This window comes from Homalodisca vitripennis, chromosome X, assembly GCF_021130785.1.
Source record: "Homalodisca vitripennis isolate AUS2020 chromosome X, UT_GWSS_2.1, whole genome shotgun sequence".
In the NCBI taxonomy this organism is placed as follows: domain Eukaryota; kingdom Metazoa; phylum Arthropoda; class Insecta; order Hemiptera; family Cicadellidae; genus Homalodisca; species Homalodisca vitripennis.
Genome location: NC_060215.1, coordinates 140,580,218 through 140,601,906, shown reverse-complemented (window position 1 = coordinate 140,601,906; position 21,689 = coordinate 140,580,218). Strand labels below are relative to the sequence as shown.

At 34.1% G+C, this 21,689-nt stretch overlaps 1 protein-coding gene across 2 annotated transcripts in view; it reads right to left on the bottom strand.

The window, feature by feature from the left end:
- Window positions 1-21,689, bottom strand: part of LOC124369920 (prohormone-3) — a 99,755-nt gene that overhangs the window by 27,450 nt on the left and 50,616 nt on the right. For both annotated transcript variants that reach the window (XM_046828105.1, XM_046828104.1), the window contains exons 2-3: window positions 10,508-10,662; window positions 1,368-1,494 (exon numbers count right to left, since the gene is read on the bottom strand). In XM_046828105.1, coding sequence (XP_046684061.1) covers window positions 1,368-1,494; window positions 10,508-10,660 — 280 coding nt within the window. In that variant the 5' untranslated portion in view covers window positions 10,661-10,662. The remainder of the gene's footprint in view (window positions 1-1,367; window positions 1,495-10,507; window positions 10,663-21,689) is intronic.

Here is a 21,689-nt window from a genome sequence, read left to right as displayed (position 1 = left end):
AAATATAGTTAAAGTGATTCTTAGGTTATTAGTTTGAAATTCTTGTAACTTTTTTAAAAATATGTACGTGACACTTTTATGAAAAAATATATTCTTATTCTGTTATAAATTAAATATTCATGCACAACTGTTAAGGTTTTTAGCACTTGTGTGATATATGGAAATATCAAAATAAATTTTTTATGTTTTTTCTTTTAAGTCCTAATTGGCGATTAGGAGTGTAAAATCCGTGAAAATCCGTTAAAAATGAAATTGAAGTTTATTTTGCGTCTAAATTAATATTCAATAGATGAAATATATGGTTTATAATAATTTAAAATCATATCGATCTTCAAAGCCTAGATAAAAAGGGAATTGGCTTCACCTCAAAAAGATATTGTGTGCTACATGAGGTGCTGCACAAAAAAGTGGATATACGAGTAATAAATATCAAACGGCAGATGTGCGAGTATTTAACATTATAAAGAAGTGTTAACACAGCAAACAACATAACTCATTTACACTGAACAATAGCGACTTTGATATCAACACATGCGAAGCTAATGCAATTTTTCATCTCATTAACTTCATCTAATCCCTGGGGTAGACGGTATAGCGTCCTCGTTCAAGTCATTATTTACTCTGGCTAAGAGTTAAGTAATCAGGGACTCATTACAATCAAGAGTGATAATGAATGTCATTACGAGATTGATGAGGTTATATGGTTTAATAATTTAATATCTAAAGTGAATAAATTTAAATAAGCAAGTAGTTGAATTAATTATTAAAATTAATGTTATTAATTTTAAATTATTATTTATTATTATTAAAATAATTTAAATAAGTAAGTAAATTTAATCAGACTTACTTATGAGCTGTTCATTTGTAAAAAAATGATACGTTTACAAAAGTTTAAGATATTAAAATAGATAAATTTTGAACCTCAATAACTTGGTTTTGTTATAGCAATGGGTTTTGTTTATTTTAAGTACTCTGATTTCTTGTATGGACAGTTTCAGTTATCAGAAAAATGGTAAAAAGGGAATTTGATGCAAAGAAAAAATTTAGGGCTGTGCAATAACTTCACATGTGGCCATATAAACACGTGATCTCGTCCTCTACATTAAACGATTGGAAAGGTTCAGGCTCTGTACATTTTCTTCCGTAGTTGGTACAACGTTCCTGCGGAATTAGAGAAAACCGTCCGTTTTATGACTTATAAATCTTAATCAAAACGTAAGTAATCGTAAGTAAAATTATTGTTTTGATCCCAATAAAAACAATTCATTCAACATGATGAATATTAAAAGCAAATTAGGATCATCAAACAAAGTTTTAAATGTACCACCAATAAATAGTTATCATTAATGCAGCTATGTCACACTTACTGCTATCCAGTATGATGCAAACTTGTCCCGGACAACATTGATCATTCGCCACACACTCCAAGTCGTAGCAGTCGGTCTCCTGGTCCTTCTCGATCTCTTGCAGCTCTTGAAACGTTTCCCTTGGACTCTAAATAAAAAGATAATTGATCAATGTAGCGTTACATATACAGTCATCCAGCATGATTCGAACATGTCCCGGAAAAACATGGATTATTCGCCACACACTCCAAGTCGTAGCAGTCGGTCTCCTGGTCCTTCTCGATCTCTTGCAGCTCTTGAAACGTTTCCCTTGGACTCTAAAAAAAGATCAATGTAGGGCGTTACATATACAGTCATCCAGCATGATTCGAACATGTCCCGGAAAAACATGGATTATTCGCCACACACTCCAAGTCGTAGCAGTCGGTCTCCTGGTCCTTCTCGATCTCTTGCAGCTCTTGAAACGCTTCCCTTGGACTTTAAAAAATATAAATGCAGGGCGTTAGATATATTTGTCATCCAGTATGATTCAAACTTGTCCTGTATAACATTGATCATTCGCCACACACTCCAAGTCGTAGCAGTCGGTCTCCTGGTCCATCTCGGTCTCCTCCAGCTCTTAAATGTTTTCCTGGACTGTAAACAAAATTGTAACATACATTTACTGGATGTTTATTTTTCCTTTTTTGTTCAATTACCTAATTGTAATTTCTTTGAAAAGTTTCAACTGATAAACTTATGAGTTGTTCAGTTAAAGTTTTTTACTACCTTTCGTAAACACTAATGTTGTGATTGTTGGTATAACTACTGTTTGTTCTTTTGTACACCGTAACTGATTTTTTCCTGAAACATGACATTTAAATATTTTTCTTTAGAAAATTATAATTGCATATTTAAAATTTTAACTTATACTCTTGTAAAAGTAGCAAGAGCTGAGTAACCAAGTAAAACAAAGCCGTTTACAGTATTCTGAATCAATAATGTATACCATATTTATATTTGAATCATAATACTCGTATAATTGGGTTACCAGCTAATGAGAATGAAAGGATAATATAATAATTCGGGCATTTGTCATTGTTATATGTTACAAAAAGTGTAAACCGTATGTAACAAAGAATGTTATATATTTTGTAACGTATAGCGATGGCAATGTCCGAAATCCTATAATCCTTCCAAACCTTCCATCGCCAATAACCAACTTTAAACAAAGTATTGAGAATAGAATTGTATCCAGGAGCAAGAGATTGATAAATTGAAAAAATTTGCATCAAACAAGATTTTCTATAATTAAAATTCTCTTTAATTTTTAAAACAAATTAAGTTTCAAGATATAGTGTGCATATTTTATGCTTAATTTTGCTTTTAAGTAAATGCTTTTAAGTATTGAACTTTCTTTATATTGTCTTACTAGAATAGATATATAGGTCTTTGGTAACTTTGTAACGCTGATACATGCATTTGTTGCAAAAACTTGCCAAATTTTATTTAATTTTTCTGTAATTCTTTTGCTTCAAAATTCTGCAATTTATTGGAACTCAAATTAAATTATGGAATCCACATAATTTTCATGGCTTCAGTTAGGAAACATGATTATTAAAGATAAACAAGGCTGGAGGAAATTTTGTTTGAATTTCACTGGTTTTCCCGGTTTCAATAAACTTACATTTGATTGTAATCCAAATTTATTAAATACAAGGGTCGTCCGGGAGGTAAGTTGCTGAAAGCGATCTGAGTGACCTTGTGTAGCCACAGTCAGTGCGCATCTGGTAGTGTCAATGTCGTTATGCCATCTGGTAGTGTCATAGTATCAATATCGTTATGCCATCTAGTAATGTCATAGTGTCAATGTTGTTATGCCATCTGGTAGTGTCATAGTGTCAATGTTGTTATGCCATCTGGTAGTGTCATAGTATCAATATCGTTATGCCATCTAAAAGTGTTATAGTGTCAATGTCGTTATGTAATCTGGTAGTGTCATAGTGTCAATGTCGTTATGTCATCTGGTAGTGTCATAGTGTCAATGTCTTTATGTCCTCTGGTAGTGTCATAGTTTCTATGTCGTTATGCCATCTGGTAATGTCATAGTATCAATATCGTTATGCCATCTGGTAGTGTCAATGTTTGTTATGCCATCAAGTAATGTCATAGTGTCAATGTTGTTATGCAATCTGGTAGTGTCATAGTATCAATGTCGTTATGTCACCTGGCAGTGTCATAGTGTCAATGTCGTTATGTCATCTGGTAGTGTCATAGTATCAATGTCGTTATGTCACCTGGCAGTGTCATAGTGTCAATGTCGTTATGTCATCTGGTAGTGTCATAGTATCAATGTCGTTATACCATCTAGTAGTGCCATAGTGTCAATGCCATTATGCCATCTAGTAGTGTCATGGTATCAATGTCGTTATGCCATCTAGTAGTGTCATAGTATCAATGTAATTTTGCCATCTGGTAGTGTCATAGTGTCAATGCCATTATGCCATATAGTAGTGTCATAGTCTCAATACCATTATGCCATCCAGTAGTGTCATAGTATCAATGTCGTTATACCATCTAGTAGTGCCATAGTGTCAATGCCATTATGCCATCTAGTAGTGTCATAGTATCAATGTCGTTATGCCATCTAGTAGTGTCATAGTATCAATGTCATTTTGCCATCTGGTAGTGTCATAGTGTCAATGCCATTATGCCATCTAGTAGTGTCATAGTATCAATGTCATTTTGCCATCTGGTAGTGTCATAGTGTCAATGCCATTATGCCATCTAGTAGTGTCATAGTATCAATGTTGTTATGCCATTCTAAACGCCCTAAACTACTGTTAAAATGGACATTGCTATCAAATCTACCGCCCTCTGTGAAGTAAGCCTCTTTAGACTTCTGGCAAACAAAATTCAACCGGTTGAAATTCATCATGAATTGTGTTCTGCTTATGGGGAAGACATTATGAGCTACTCTGCAGTTAAAAATGGTGTCCGTTGTTCGTGAATAACAAACCGATGTCCACGAAGAGAAGTAAAGTGGCTGACCACCTCAAGAGGTTACCGATGGCTTCGCCAAACAAACCAATCATAATGTAAGGACAAATTAAAGTTTCAAAATGACAGATGTAGTATATGAAATTGTGACTGAGAAAAAAATCACCCTTGTACAATTCTAATTCCATCGTGTTACAAAAAATATATGTCGTAGGAGCACAATTTATCATTTATAATTTCGAATTTCCTTACTAATTAAAAAGTAATAACTTTGTAAAAATATTAAATACTGACATATACTCTAAATATGTGTGGAAATATTTCCTTACATAGGTACATAGCATCTCTGGGTGAGAAAAAGAGTCTAATAAAAATTTAAAAGTTCTTTAGGGAAATAAGATGATTAAAAATGCTGTTTACTAAAACGTAAAAAATGCCGGAACAGGAGAAAAACTAATAAATATAGATAAGTCCACAGTGGTCTAGAAGGAAATACTTTTATAAGGTTTATAAAAGAACTTTTGGTTTTTATAAAAGAAACTTTGTTATCGTCAATGTTTTGGACTGATGAGCTAAAATCAGAGAGGATGGAACTAGCTCTACAGTTTCTTATCCAGTATCATAAAGGAGTGGGGGAGTTTTTTAAAACCACATAGAAACTAGTGATGAAACATGAAATTTCATGTCAATTTCGAACAATTCAATCAGACGACCAATAGAATGTGAGCTCATATTGAGTCGTGTAGAAATCTCCCGTGATCAGTTGCGAGCATAGGCGGTAGATATTATTTCTTTGTTATTGAAAAGCTCTTACCTATATACGAAAAATGCTAAATGTAAGCGTTATGTATGGTAAAACATAGTTTGATAGGGTCTCTTTTCAATGTATTTAATAAAAGTTGTAAAGGTAGTGCTTTATTTAGTGAAGCAATTTACTATCCGAACGACCTTCGTAGAAGACAAAGAAAGCGTTTCACATTTTAGCTAACTCTGGCCGTTCCCGAGAGACTGGCTTGTGCAGTGATCTTCCCCAAAGATTTAAATGTTGCAGCGAACCCACGGTGGTGTAGTGAATTTTAGTTAGGTTTTTATTTAAATTTATGGCCGTATCCCTGAGGAAAGGAAAAATGGAAAACGATTTTTTATCGTTTTACAAGGAATTGCAGGCATTTAAAGAAGTAATTATTGCCTTCTTGAGATCAGGCTGAAGAAACAGCTGGTGAACATAAAAAGGTAAACGTTTTCATACGTAGAAATAAAATTTAGATATGTAATATTTAATTAACACACATTATTGTATAATGTGCTGTAACATGTCGGGTCCTTAAGTTCAACTACGTAGAACCAACAACATCTCAAACAATGTTGAAAGTCCGACATTTCTAACTGCTCAGCCCTGGCTCTCCAATTTAGTATATTAATTTTCCTGTATGTATAGAGTTGCTTTCCCCAAGTACCATAGAGTAGTAAGAAACAAACATAATAAACTTGGTCATAAACATCATAAGCAGAAAGATACTCTGATTTGATTACTTGCATAATTACTTCAAAAAGTGTTTACGTTCTTAAGTGTTAGAAATTACATAACATAACGTCCGAATTTCGGTAGATATAATTACTGCTATATACACATTCGTATATTTGCAAAGGTGTAGAAATGAAAAAGGAAATTACTTTAGAGTCTATATCTGTACACCGGCGAGAAGAGGAGGAGGAGGAGGGGAGGAGGAGGTGAGGTCAACTCTGAGGTCACAAGTTGCCTCGTAATTGGCACACTAATGGACTTGCACTCCAGAATACATTATGGAGCAGTTCACTTTGCGACACTTTGAAATATGTATCTGGAAGGCTCCAAGCCTTTAACTTCATATCAGTGTATAATTTCGTGATACGTAATTCAAATCGATCTAGGCTCCGCACGAACGCGAGGCTAATTTGAGGTTATGTAGAATCCATTTATATAGAATATTTAAATTGCTCAATGCGTAGCTCAAAATAAACTTTTAAACACAGTTGATCATGCCAACCTATACCAGTCCTGTATACTTACGTTGCTATGAGATAAAATCAGCAAAGAAATGATTTTACGTAAATAAGAACGAATTTTCCATTTTAAACCCAAACATTGATATCTAAAATTGTACCACAAATTCTAACAAATAAGTAGTATGTGTAGAAATCTAATGCTCTCTTAGACATCCATACATCTGCCGTAAAGGTAGTTAGGTGACAATACGAGACGATCAACTTTTGATCAGTTTGATTATCTAAAGAGCGATTAAAAAATCTGGGAAAAAATTTTGGATTTGGGTAAAGACATATTTTAAAAACAGTAATTTTTGGAAACAATATTGTTATTGATGAAAGAATAATGCAATGAAACAAAGAAATTCCTCTAGCAAAAATTGCTACCTCTCCTTAATGTTTAGGTGAGTTTTCTTAAATTAGAAATTTATTAAAAGTTCTGGATATCCTACAAGTTCAAAGGCGATTTCAACGTAGGAGCGTGAACAGAAACTTACAGTCGACAAAAAAACGTTTTTTAGCTGTAAGTCAAATTATATCATACGAAATTCCAACGTAGGGGTAATTACTAGATGTAGTCATCTTATTCATCCAAAATGAGCAAAAAATAAAATTTACCAGAATCAATTCGAAATTCAAAATTTGGCACCAAAACTCCCAGACCGCCACAAATAAAGCTGACACCACGAATTTGATGGGTGAGAAAAGTTTACCCCATGTATTGGCACTTACTGATCATCACTTTCGTGACAATATTCACCAGTTATAGTTGGAGGGCTTCTTGGATGATTCTTTTGCTAAGGCCAGTATAAAAGGGGTGGAGTAGAGGCATGGTTTTATTTAGAAAATAAGGAATCACATTTGAAATTGGGTGCAATTTGGACTCTTTTGAAAAAGGCTTTGATGCTGCATCCGTCTCAATAACAAATCGCATGCACACTACTCTTGCGTCTGGAATCATACCTCAAAAGCAGCTATCAACAAGTTCAGCTAAATGGCGCATTGTCGAGTAATGCATCAGTAAAATACGTGGTCCCGTAGGGATCAATTCTCAGCTCGGTTCTTTTTTTGATTTACATCAATGATTTAACATTATCCATACCATATGGCTAAACGTTCTAATTCTTGTTTACAATCCTTATTAGAAATGTTTATTTCTGCTAAAAATTTATTATAATTTGATTTGCATTTTTACAGGCCCAAGAGCGCCTCAGAATTGCAGTCCGCCTGTTATGCTGAATGAAGCAAGCCAAATTAAATTCCTAGGAATTAACAAAGGCAAAGACAAAGAACTGCCCTGGGACAGCCATATGGACGTAGGCTGCATTATAATGTCCTCGAACATGTATGCTTTGTTGAGCTTTGCTGATTATTATTGTGAATTGCCAGTATTAAAAACGAATTATTATGGCACACAGCCCACACGTCATACCGTATAACTTTGTGGAGACAATTCGCAAATATTACTTTCCATTTCGCTTCCTTCCCTCTAAATGTACAAGACTGTCCTGTGCGCTCGTTACAAATGCAAAGTGTAGGGGGGCAGAGGAGTTCATGAATTCAACACTAGAGGGCGGGAGGCGTTGGGAACCGTGCCCAACGGCTCCGAGCTTTCTGAGCTCTACCGTCTGTGGTCGGAGCCAAACTTATAAACAAGCTGCCCTTGGATTTGCGTATGGAAAACGAAACCACTATTTAGGAAGAAGCTAAGATGTTGGTGCAAAGTGGATACTAATCTGTTATTTTATGCACCATGATGGTTAATTCAGTTACGAGGGTTGTGATTCCGAATCTTGGAATTTACTTACTATTAGTGGATCATTGACGGTTTTAATTTCAATTTAATTATTACTATAACAATGTAATCATTGAACACATGTTATGCAGTATTATAAATTTTAATGAGGAAATACAAAAATATTAATATTATCTGGAATTATAAATGATTTATCCAGACTGTGTATACAGAAATGAGAAGAAAGGGAAAAGGTGGAATAGGATTGTTGTAGAAAACTTCATCCCAGAAAGGTAGAAAGAGCTACTTGAATTCTAAAGCGATGAACCTCTGGAACTACGTGGACTAATTTCGGGAGAAATTTCTCTCAGTTCAATTTGTCAATATTGATGACGAAGTTATAACTCCACCCACTGTTCTGTACTCAACGTGTGGAGGGTGCTTCGCTTCCGAATATCAATATTCGATAAAGTTCAGTTTGTAGAGGAACCTGATATAGTGTTCGTATGAATATAACGTAGATAATTGGCCTCGTATGACTTGACACTGTTCAGTCTCTTATCAAACACATAAAAATTAGCTCCGCCTGCGGGATTGATAGTGTTCCTTTGTATTACGACAGGTATACGATATCATTGCTCTTGTGCTTCCGTTATTGACAAGCCGATAAAATTCATGATTGAGCAATGAGTTGGTTTATTTGTTTAAAATTTATTGCTTAGTTTTTTAGTTTCATAATTTTAAAACGCCCAATAATCGAGTTAGATGTTACCTTTTTAAGTAGAATTTAAGGCACTTAATCGGTTAAATAGGCGTTTATTTTGACATCTAATTCGAAATATGCTTATATTGTACATTGTTGACCGACTCCTGAATAAAAAGTTGGTTCGAAGAGCGTGAAAATTCGTGAAAAGACCATAACAATCCTATAATGACTTTATAACTAAATGCTGGGAACTGTATCTCTCTACGTTTTATTGTTTATTAGCTTGAAGAAAGTTTCAAAATTTACACACTGTATATACACCGGGTCTTCCAAAAAATCTAACCTCACATGATAAGTTAAACTTTAACAGTATGCAATTATCATATCTTATTTATAAATAAGCTTAACATCACTGATAACCTTTTTTGATGTACATCAAAATTATCACATTAATCCCCAAAATATAGGGATTAAATCTCAATGGCTCGTCGAATAATATATATTTTACCTCTTATAGTCCTAGAAGGACTTTTGCGTTGCTTTTGCAGTTACAGGGAATTCAGACTGGGTTATGTTAAGGGCAGCGGCTACTTCCTGTGGTGGAACCATGTTAAATCCACAAAGAGGAGACACTATACCACAGTCACTTGGGAAGATGGAAGGGCTTAATGCTCCAGCGTCTTACAGTCAATGTGGGTACTCATTGATGTTTACAATAGCCTTCAATACTAAAGGAGCTCCACCCACTCAAACAGTTACCCTTCGCAGTAAACTAGACTATCGATCAACCCTTTTACCCCAATGTTACCCAAATGTAAGTGACACGATAGATTTTGCCACTAGGTTTTTCTGATCAGTCACAAGATGTGATTTGAAAGGTGGGGAAATTAGAATGGCCAAAGGTCTTGTAAATTCTTTCAACAGAACCAGACACATTAAAACGAATAAGTGAAATTACTGAGCCCGGAAGGATGCTGCCATGAAGCTGCCTAATACAAATTCTTAGATGTTAGAAAAACCTTAAAGCTCACAGAAAAAGTGTTTACCCATGCTGGTATTGAAGCTAAAATAATGAGATGCTACACTTTACATTGAAGACCAAAGAATAGTTATGGTTACGACCAACTCAGCTACACCTAAACCACATCCATCATCAAATGCTTATGTTTATTGGCTGTGAAGACTATTAAGCCACTAACTTATATGACGCGACGGGGCGATAAAGAAGTACGAGAAAAATGTCTAGTCAGTAGACGTCGGGAAAATTGTGAATATTTATTATGATACATTCATCAAATTTGCTAGTCTAAATTAGTCTTCTGCTTAGTTCTCAAATATTACAGAAACATTATCATTTTTATATTTTGGGCATACAATCTGTGGCTCAATCGATCTATAACCTCCATATCTGGGTTATAGGCATATTGCGTCTGAGAAGTTTGATAACTAATACACGTTTCCTGTACCGCGAGTATTTAAATTATTTTACTATATATTTTGTTTAGCTTAGAAAATGATAACTTTAAGTATTAAGCTTAATTGCAGAGAACAAACCAACTGTGTCACCTATGTTTACCTTTTATTCTACTTACTATTGGTTTTAAGGTAATACGTTCTTTTCCAACTTAACACTGATGACAGTTCCGTTATATAATTTCTTACATATGTTAATTTTACCCGAATAACGTTAGTAAAGAGATGACTCTCTTATCTTACCTGTAAAAACGGCTGTGCTCTGAAACTTCCATGACCCCCATAGCCCAGGTTCGAGAGCATTTCCGGACTGAACCGGTTGAAGAGACCGCCCCAGGCTTGTGCGGGTTGCAGGGACTGGGCAGCCACCAGCAGGAGTGCGGCTAACATCAGCATGTCTGTAACATCAGCACGTTATACAGCATATGCTACGGAGTATGACAAGCCTTAACATTAGTTAAACTAATATAGGCCATGTAGTTTTAGTAGTTACCTACCCACGTTGGCAACCACTAAAGTCCACATTGACGCTCCAGAGTTGTGACGTGTTTAGTGTTGGATAGGTTCAGGCGTGTTTACAACACGGTGTTTATTCTAAAGTTGTTTTGAGAGTCAACACTTTTTTCATAATTTATTTACTCAAGCTAGTTTATCTTGTTATATGTTAAAATTATTTATCGATCTGAGAAAGACACCTGATCAGGCTTAGACACCTGAAACGTGGTATTTCCATAAAAAAGCTCTCGTAACTTAGGCGCTGTTTACTGTCGTCCTGTATAGTAATCACTAGTAGTGAATTTTTTGGAAAAATTCTACAAAGAAGTAAATGCATAGATCTGAATTCAATATATTATTTTTAAGGAGTGAGAACTATTATTCATTACTTAAATATAAAGACTTAAGCTAAGTAATCGAAGTGATTTACCCAGAAGTTTGAAGTATATTTTATTATGCTTCTTTACATACTTTACAATAACTAAATCCAAAAGCTTGAAAAAAATGTTTCGCAAATCAAGTTAGAAGTAGTTTTTGATGACTTTATATTTCGTAGTTGAAGTTTACACTCCAAAAGCTGTTGCAAATTTCTTGAGACTGGGATTTTACCAACCGCAACGTAATTCCAGTTTCAAAACAAACTATAATATTCTTCCACAATCAACTTTTATAATCCTTTCTTTAATTATATTTAATTGGAAAATAATGTCATAGCATCCTGTAGTAAGTGGTTCACACACACACACCTACACAATGATTTAATTCAAAATCCCGCTTTAAGAGTCATTATAATTTTTTTCTTTGGATTCAGAAACAGATCAAAGAACATCATTTAGTGATCGGATATATTTTGCGGAATTTAACTAAGGGGTTACGTTGACAAAAGACTGAAATTGATATGGGTAATTGACCGGAAGGTTAATTTTGCTGAGGAATTAAGTTGGAGAGTGGATTAGTTGTCCCAAAGAGATTAAGTTCATTGTTGCCGGCCGAATTGACGAGGAGCCTTCATGGTGATTGAACTCTGAGAACGGCCGTACATTTAAGGCTAAATATACCGGGGAATGTCAAGATAATTACCCGAAGAATGGTAGCACCACAGTGGAAAAAGTTATGTTTTCCGTTTCTCTTTGAGTTTCCAATCGATTTTAATATCGAAAATTAGATAATCGTAGAATTTGATGTACGGAAGCAGACAGCGGTCTTAATAATTACTGTAAAGAACGTTCGTATAAAATTTGGAAATTAACATTTGAAGGTAGTCGTTTTGTGAGCAATGAAGTTTTATAAATTGTGGTAGTCTGATCAGAATATTTGTTTCGTTATTTCCGGTATTTACGTCCTCCGACGAGTTCCGACAGTCCCCGATTCTCGCGAAGACAAACTTAGCAACTGCAACAAATAGCAATCTTTACTGGTACACATTTAGCATCTAAGTTTAGCAACGCAATGAATGGTATTTTTAGAATTTATAGCCGCGATGGCGATGTCAACGGAGAATTGCCAACGTTGGAGCTGATGATGGAGAAGTAACTGTTGCAATTGAAAAATATACGTTCATGCATAATTACTCGTATGATATAATCTTGAACCTTGACTTTTTTATCTTGTAATAATTTTACACTAGTGTGCATTGATTTGAAGTTTTATTAATACTGCTTTTATGTGCCAACGTAATAACAGTGACAAATGTTTAATACATGGACCTTACCAAACAAGTGGTGTAAAACGTGCTGAGATCAAAAATTTGTGAACCTGTGATCAATTTAAAAATAACCCTAAAAGTGGCAAAGTCACCTATTCTTGTGTGCAATCACAATGACTTTATTGCCAATATAGTGTAGAAATCGAATGCAGAACCAGAATATTACAATTGGCTGGATGGTGTGTAAGGGCAATAATAAGCAGCTAGATCTTCTGTCATTACAAGACTATTTACAGCCTCATCTTGCTGGTGATGGATGCAATAAAACCTTTACTACCTACAAGGACGTTATGGTCACAATGAAGCGCTATTACATCTTAGATGGTTGTCACTTATGGAGAATTAAGTACACTTCCATTACATAATACTTCGAAACAACAAAGTCTACATCCAACCGGTTAACAGTAGATGATAGCGATTACGATAAGAAAGGCGGGATTACTGTTAGTCTGCAGTATAGTAGACTAAAAGTATACGACGTCTGAAACATGATTTATGTTTGTAAAACCTTTGTTTGTTTATTAAGGATTCTTAGGAGGAGATATTTCTCTACACTTAATACTTTAGGACTTCTGCGCAACTTCTAGAGTTACATTATGGGTTAGATTACTGCACCTCATTCCACCAAACTTGGATGGTACAACCTCCATGGAAGGGATAGTGGGCACTCTCTCAGCCATGCCCCCTTGGAGGAAGGCACTTCTATGTTTTGTGTCCTACCAGTGAAAGTGGGCTGAGGGCAGTTATGTCTCAGTTTGGCTTTCAAAAACCCTTCACACCATGAAAAGTAAACTATACCTATCGATCAAAATATCCCTATATCTTGACGTTTGCTGATATTGACGTGTTGCTGCTGGACATCCATTGGGTTGCCCAAATGTAAGTGATACATCGGATTTCCTGTAATAAGTATACGTTCTATTGGTGGGTATAAGCTAACCAGAAGAGAACTCTCCTTGGGCCTTATCAATCCATTACCCCAGTGCCAAGTATCATGCTTTGTTAGGAAGATTCGTAGCTTTACAGTTACACCTGGTTCCTCAACCAGAGCCAGTTAATTTTCAGGAAATTAATGGAAATTACTTATAGGATTTCATCCTGGAACATATTGAGGAAAAGACTAAGCATTTTGTAAATTTTGAGGTTTAATATGCAAACTAAAATGTTGAGCAGCGCTGTTTTAAGATCATCACTTTTTCAAATTTCCTAATCGTGTACATTCCCAAAACAGGGAATGACTAACTATAATCCAGCAGGAGTGACGGAGTAAATTTAGACTAAAATGTAAACCTTCGAATAATTCTTTTTACAAGTAAAATTTATTTAAAAACTGTTACATGGACTAGTGCCTCATTTGTTATGTTAAAACATATGTACTCTAATAAGATAATATTTTGTTAACAAAAGAATAAGAAAACCTTAAACACACACCACTTTGTGGTGATATAGCTGATTCGGGTAATATTAAACTTACATCAGTGATGTAAAAGTCAGGAAAACATTATTATTGGTAGCAATAAATGTAAATCCATAGGAGTTATGCATAAAAAACATTATTTATATGAAAACAACAGTATTTCGTATTTTAATGAACCAGGTTAAAATTGACCTTTAAAAAAATGATTTAAAATCCATTGGTTAAAGTGACTTTAAAAGCTTGCTTGAACTGTGAGATACGTAAGTTATATTGCAGTTGAAGATAAACCGTGTTCCTTCTTACAAGTCTGTGACAGAAATCACGCCTTTGAGAACAGTGCAGTAATTGTTTCCTGGGAAGCTTATACTATTAAACTTGACATGGGGGGTCATAAACCTTTCTAATAAGCGTTTGTATTTTATGTGACAATAAAACAGAGATGTAGTGTTTAAGTGTCCTTAGGGTGAGAGTTCCTCTCCCTATAGATTAATAAAAAAGAGGTGAGGGCTTAGGTTATAGGGGATGTTATATCTACTGAAAGTGGAGAACTCAAAGAAGTAGGCTGATTTGAAAACATAGAGCAACAAAGATGACGTTCATTTCAAACCCACACTTTGTGGGATGTTATTCCATCCTAATAATTTGGATCCAGAAAGTCTACAAAAATGACCATTATTTTTGAAATTCTGTCCACGATTGACCAAAATCTTTTTCGGTCAAAATATTTTATATTGGAAGACTAATTATGTGGTCACGGAGAGCTGCCTGCTCTTTAGAGGAGAGACAACGTAGTGACCTGTTTACTTCAACCTTTTCTGCACCACGTCCAAATTAAACCACTTGTGGTTTTGTGATTTAAAAGGCCTTTTTGTGGTATAGTCGAGGGCTTTTTTGCAAGTGAATTTTTTTTAACGTGGACTTCCATGAAAATGCCGTTTATGACATGTAATAAGGGGTCTAACTTGGTATAAATTGGAGGACATTAATACAAATAAAAATAGCCCGTTAAAAGCAAATTATAACTAAATCAGTTGGCACAGAAAGTTTAGAAAACTTTATGGTGGTATGAATTAAACTAAAGTTTTATAAAAAGGAGTTCAACATTTATAATGTTAAATATAAATTTTGTTGTATCGCATTTTCCCTATATATGTATATATATATAAATGAGTCCCCAAGACGAGATCGCTGAAGTGTTATCACTGCTCTAGCATTGAAATAAACAGATTACATAGTACAATGCAGACAGCGGTATGTTAATATTCTTAGTGTAAACTTTGATTATCTAATTATGCTGTTCCCCCTCACGAGAATTCAAGCCGCCTAGTGCAGGGAATGTGGAATGTTATACTTACCACCAGAGTTAATTATGTATGTAAAGTTAACCGTCTTGGGATTTTAAACCGAGAGGTGAACAGGAGTGGAGTTTCACACTGAAATGTCGTGTTCACTGTAAAATGTCCATGCTTGGAGTAAATCTAAGTATTTTGTGCAGTTCTGCTAAAACTTAAAAATTCTGTAGAAACCAACATTTGTGTATTGCGTTACATGCTAAGTATTAAAGCTTAAAAGCGGTAGGAAAATACAAAACTATACACACTTTTTAGCATGCTATCCAGCAGCAAGTTATAAAACAATTAGTGCATTCTTTTGACTAGTCCTAATATTACCGACCTCAGCTAGACGTCTAAGTATATACTGACTGTTTCTATTATTTACCGGCTTGAATTTAGCTTTAAAAATAAAGCCTGTATATTTAATATAATCTCAAAAAAAGATTATTCAAAATATTGCTGTGCCTTACGGTTTGGTTTAAAATAAAAAAAAGTATCTTCTTTTTTTTTAGTAAAATATAATTAATATAAAATTTTAAAAAGAAGAAACCTTTGAATAAGTTATAGAATTACGCTTTACTCGTGCAAAGCTCACTGCGGCTCGTGGTGGAGAATATGGGATGTCTGTAAACTCGGTGTAAAGTTTGTTTTGTCTGGTTCCGTGTTTATTTAACGGCTAAAAAGATATAGTGTGGTTTACACACTACTCATGTGGGGTTGAATGTGAAGCGAGGAAAATTCAGGGTTTAATCTCTTGGTGTTCATGAATACAAGTTTCACTTTAATAATAAAACGGTAATTACGTTATGCGTTATCCTCTAATCTGACAAGTGTTTGCAGTATGTGGAAGTGGCTAATGTTGAATGTAGAATACCTGAATTTGTTTATAAATCAATAATATTGTGATTTTGTTAATGGAATATCCTAGCAAAAATTTTAAATTTACCAAAGCCACTGTCATTTAGTAAATGATGTTATTATCCTACAGTTCAAATCGTTCCAAATTTACCGTGTTTTCATTATATAATATGAAGATTTTTAATTATTACTAGTATGAAAAGTATTCGAAAGCATGAGTACACCCAGGATTGGTTAAGTTTACATTGATGTTGTCTATACAAAATACATTTGAAATATCTATCAATGAATGCTATCAATGAATGTTTGCATATGTTTCTGACACTATACCTACCTTCGTACTTTTACAGTGTAACGCAAATAACTGACTATGATACATATGTAGTGTACGCGTGGCTCTATATACTGATAAATATACTTTACTATGTATTTTCATATTTCTCTTGTAAGAATTTGATAAAATTCAATTAAAAGTTGTAGATAATGCCTTTAAGTATTTAACTGAGGGTGAAAGATGATATATAATTTAATCCGTTATGAAGATTCTTTGTATTATTATTATATTATGCAAAAATAAAAGGTTGCTGTTGTTTTAAGTTTACGTTAATGTGAAATAAAAGCATATTTGGGAAAATCAAATCCTGTTTTCAGTAAATAATCCTTTTAAGATTGTGCAGTAATCAATTATGTTTTTACTATCTTCTAAGAGTTCCAGTTCCCACCGCATACGGTTCATATTGTCAACGCAATCCAAACTTGACATTTTTCAAGGTCTACTAACTACTACTCAATTTAAACACACAAATTCTGAAAATGTTTATTTAGAATCGGACATTTGATATGTTAGTTTTGTCTCCTTCCACCCTTGCTAAAATGGCTCAATTAAGAGGCTAATCTTTGAAAATAATAAAATCACTCACACTACAATAACTGTAATTTAAAGGGTGACTACTTAGTTTTAAAGAAAGTGTAGAAATGAACAAGTTTTCAAGGCTATGGTAAAAATATGATACTTGTAGTGAAATTTCTTATTAAAGCACCACTAAGACTCATTTCTGATCATTCCATCCTAAATGGTATCTAAATTGTCCCCTTACAGAAATAAAATTAGTAAATTCTAACAAAAAAATGGTCTAAATATTAGGTATAGGATTTATAGGAATTCAAATTATTGGCACCACCGGTTGTATATAATCAAAATGTTCAGTTTGAAGTCATACAAAAAGTAATTGGATACAAATGTTTTGAAATGCCCAAAAAAATCATTTTCGTTGTGGGAAATACTTGTTCTACAGAGGATTTTCTTAGTTTAGTTTTAACGAAAGAGGTATTTCATTCGTTTCATACACACATAAAATGTGTGGTAGGCCTGTTTATCAAGACATTGCTCCCATTTTTTGCCCACGAACCTTTTTGATGAAATAGAAGGAAATTTAGTAAATATCTGAATAAATATTTATTTATTATACTGCAAACCCCCGTAGAGAACGTTTATCAAATTCATTAGTTCAGATGCGGAGAAAATGTAATATAGACGTTGTTGGGTGTAATCCACTATATGACACATGCATGTATGGAAGCAAGAGAGAATGACTATTTAATCCTTCTCTTATTTCCAAAGTGGTCTTAATCTCTCATTTGGTTTTGCAAGCGAGCTAAATAAATGAATTGAAGTAATTAATGTACACGGAAGAAAATGCTGTAAGCAGATCGTTGGATTGTACATTGTACGCATCTGCATTTAGCTGGAATTAAATCTTCCGGCGGCTTTCACAGATAAATCCATTTAAAACTTCCAGTTCCATTACAGTGGTCTCATGGGCACCGTCAAGCTCTAATTTTAACTTCCGGCTAACTTACTTAGCTATGCTCTTGCCCCTTTATTTAGAGTTATGCAGCTTTCATTGTTCGGTGTTTTCTTTTGAGCATTCATAATGATGCTTAAAGAACAACTTAAAGTCTTAAGTAATTTAATTACTAGTCGCGTTAGAGAATTACTGGCCAACGATTAAATAGTGGTAAAGAAATGTAATTTCAAATATATATTTTTATATTATTTCAAAGGTATAGTGAAACGGAACCACGATATGAGAGAACTGGAGCAATGGTGAATTAAAAGAATACACAAGCAATTTATAGTTTTTATTGCTTTGCATTTTACACGCTACACCAAATTAGAAGTGAGGTTTATTGAAGTCATAAACTTCCAAAATTGAAGTAAAGTGATAAAATTCAAGATACTGAACAAAATTAGAGAATATATAATAATTCATCTGCTCCCATTCCACATCCAGTCATAAGTATATTTTTAAACATGCATACTTATAATATAAAATTTAAATTGACCTCATTGTTCTATTTATTATTCTTTATTTCATTTTACAGTAAATGTACGTTCCAGTAACCTACTAGTAGTATTCGCACTATCGTGGTGTTATAATTGTTTGCCTAGTCATGAATGATGTGTGATTTATAAAACTTACATGCAATTTTTAAAGGAGATCACTCAAAATTCTCCCCGAAAAATCTATGATATTATTGCAAGTTAGTTCCAAAATCATGTAGTTAAATTTAAATAACTTGAGAAATGTAGATCAGTGTGAATTGCTTCTATTTTGCACGCTTCAAACAGCTTGTCCAGTGGTGACCCACTTGTTGGAAGATGCAAGAGAGAAATGTTACACTAATTGCAAGATTAGCAATTCACGAATGTGTTACTCACTGACAATAGAGTTGACGTTTATACCGGCCCATTGTGCGTTGGAAACCGTGAACAAAATATTAAAACTGGCCCAGACTGTTGAATTATATATAGGTAGGTCGACAGGGGAATGTATGACATTTCTCTCTTCCATATAAAATCTTTTTAAATTAAAAATTACACACAATCATGCCAATCATGAGCCAAGAAAGTGTTTTTTAACTTTACAAAAGTACAAAAATGTTTTTATTTATTTTAATGTTTGTCCACCAATTGGAGATTCCCTCATTTTGATGTGTATGACATGGTATTCGATTCGTGTACAAATAAGGTGAAGAAGACTCATGAGTACGTTGTGTGTTTAACGTACCTCCCGACAAAGCACACATAGGGTTAAATAAATGGATGTAACTAAAGTGCCAGTATTGCCAACTGTGCCATGGCTGTACGGCTCCCTCCTCCCACAAGTAGTTGTATATAACAAGTTTAACTATAACTAAGTTGCAAGCACTGGCGGAACTACGTCGTAAAATTATACATAATGACGTTTTATTTATTTATTTATTTTTTTTTAAAACGACGTCTGAAGTTAGGCATAACACCATAAAAGTTTGCCAAAATTATACTTACCTCGGATAAAATTACAATGCAAGCTCCGATGACACTATGTTCTAACAAAACTACGCTTACAGTTCGGACAAAATTACCTTGCAAGTTATAATAAAACTACGTCACAAGTAATTAAATAATCTTAGTAAAGATTTACTTTGTAAGATAAGAAAAAGAAACTGCATCGCGAATTCTTACTAAAATACGTCTACTATATATCGCGTTACAAGATTTTACAAATCTATGTTGAATGTGGGGCAAAATGACGTTTGATCTGTGAGATAAACCATCACTGAGCTGTGAACCATCACTACTTATATTCAACTATGGCAAAGAATGCCAGTGATACTTTTATCAGTCTCTCAAACCAACCAAATCACCAATGCACAGTCCCTCTGTGCCAATGGCGCAGTGTAGCGGGTACGGTTGTTATCACAAGATAACGTCGAGCGTGGCTGCTACTTGGATGGGACCGCTGAGCGATCCTGTCCTTGCAAGCAGCCCGCCTGCCCGGCCATTGCTTGTGGTTCGGAAGTTACCTTTAAGCCGTTGGTCCCCACGTTAAGTGTTAGAGAAGGATTCTTAGCCCTAACTTGGCCTGGTAAAATAAGGCATCTATACTTTACTTAACCAGCTATCGTCAATTATGACCTTTACATAAAAGTATTTGTTAGATGTGTACATTACGTAGTTAATTGATTCATAGTTCGAGCTTTTAAATAATTTGTGATGAAAACTGAAACTACACGATTGAGTGTATAATTCATTTTAAAAAGGTTATGAAAGTCCTCATTGGGTTTTAAATGACGGTTAATGGAATTTTCTAAATAAAATATTAACATGATAACCAATGGGCACACGTAAAAATACCAGTTAAAATAATAACGCCTGAAATTGTTAAGCACTATAATTTATATACGAAACAATATGAACCTAGACTTTTCGGCTATTAATATTATTTTTGTTTATTTGGCATGTTACGTTTTAAGGATGGTAGGGTATAAACTATATTGATAAATTGATTTAATTAATACAGAGGAATTAATATTAATAATTCATGATAATCTTTATTTAGGTAGCATATTAGTCTCTAGGTATCACTTTTTTTATTCATGTTTCAAAAATTGAAATAGGAAGCGACCCCACTTTCCGAATTTCACATACTCCTGTAAGAGTGTAGTAATTAATATTTATGTTGAGTCAATGGGGTAGTGAAACAATTCGGCTAATAATTCTACTGGAGTATTTTTCTTTTACATATCAATTTAAATTTTGAAAAACTTTAAATTTCCAGTTCCAAAACTCGATAACAATAATTTATTATTATTTTATAGAACTAAAAGATTGTAATTGTTGTCGGTATGGGTTTCCTTGAATCATACAATATCAACAAGAGTTATTTTAACGGTAAAAACAAAATAACAGCAATTAGCTTGTTTGAGGAAAACAATTTACCTCCAGAGTAATTAGAAAACTGCAATGAATTATTGAGAGGCCCGCCCGTTCTTCTCCCAGCTACCCGCTGAGCCACGTCATGACCGGGTTTAGCAGCTTTGCATGTAATTTGTACAAAGTAAAGTATAGTGTTCAGGGATCAATTATAAACCTACTGCAACACAGTTTATGCTTGTAACAATACACTACATTTCAGTACTTGAACACGTATTCAACACCTTTGCTTGAATTGAGTAGTATTTTAGTTTCAAAATTATTATTGTAATATAATGATTTGAATGGTATGCAAAATTATGCAATTGCTCGCTTCACGCTATCGTTCATTTTCAACTCTTGCGGTATCTATTTCTTTTGGACTTAGATAGTGGTATTTGACATCGAAGACCACAAATTGAATAATACTCTTTAAAGAAAGTAGAACTGTGGGTGGGTAAAACTGTGAAAATGTATATTCCGCTAGATAAGGAAACAAAAAGACACTTTGCGGGAAACAGAATATAGACGCAGTGGTTTAAGAGCTCGATATATCAAGATAACGTTATCGTTCCTGTTTCAAGAGCTCTCTGAGCAAACGTTATTCCTCTTTACTGGCCTCTTGACTGTCTCTTGTCAGATAATACAATAACAAGAACACTCTCCGTTGGAGGACGACAAAACTCAAGATGAAATTGTATAAGAGAGAAATATCCTGAGTAGGTAGGAAATATTTATTTATTTTGCTCTACAGTACTGTTTTCTATAACTTGATTAAATAACGTGGTTTAAAAAGAACAATGATGGTTGGTTTGTAGATTCAGCGAAGAAATGTGTTAAGACCTTTCTTTGGTAATTTAAAATCATTTATAAAACTC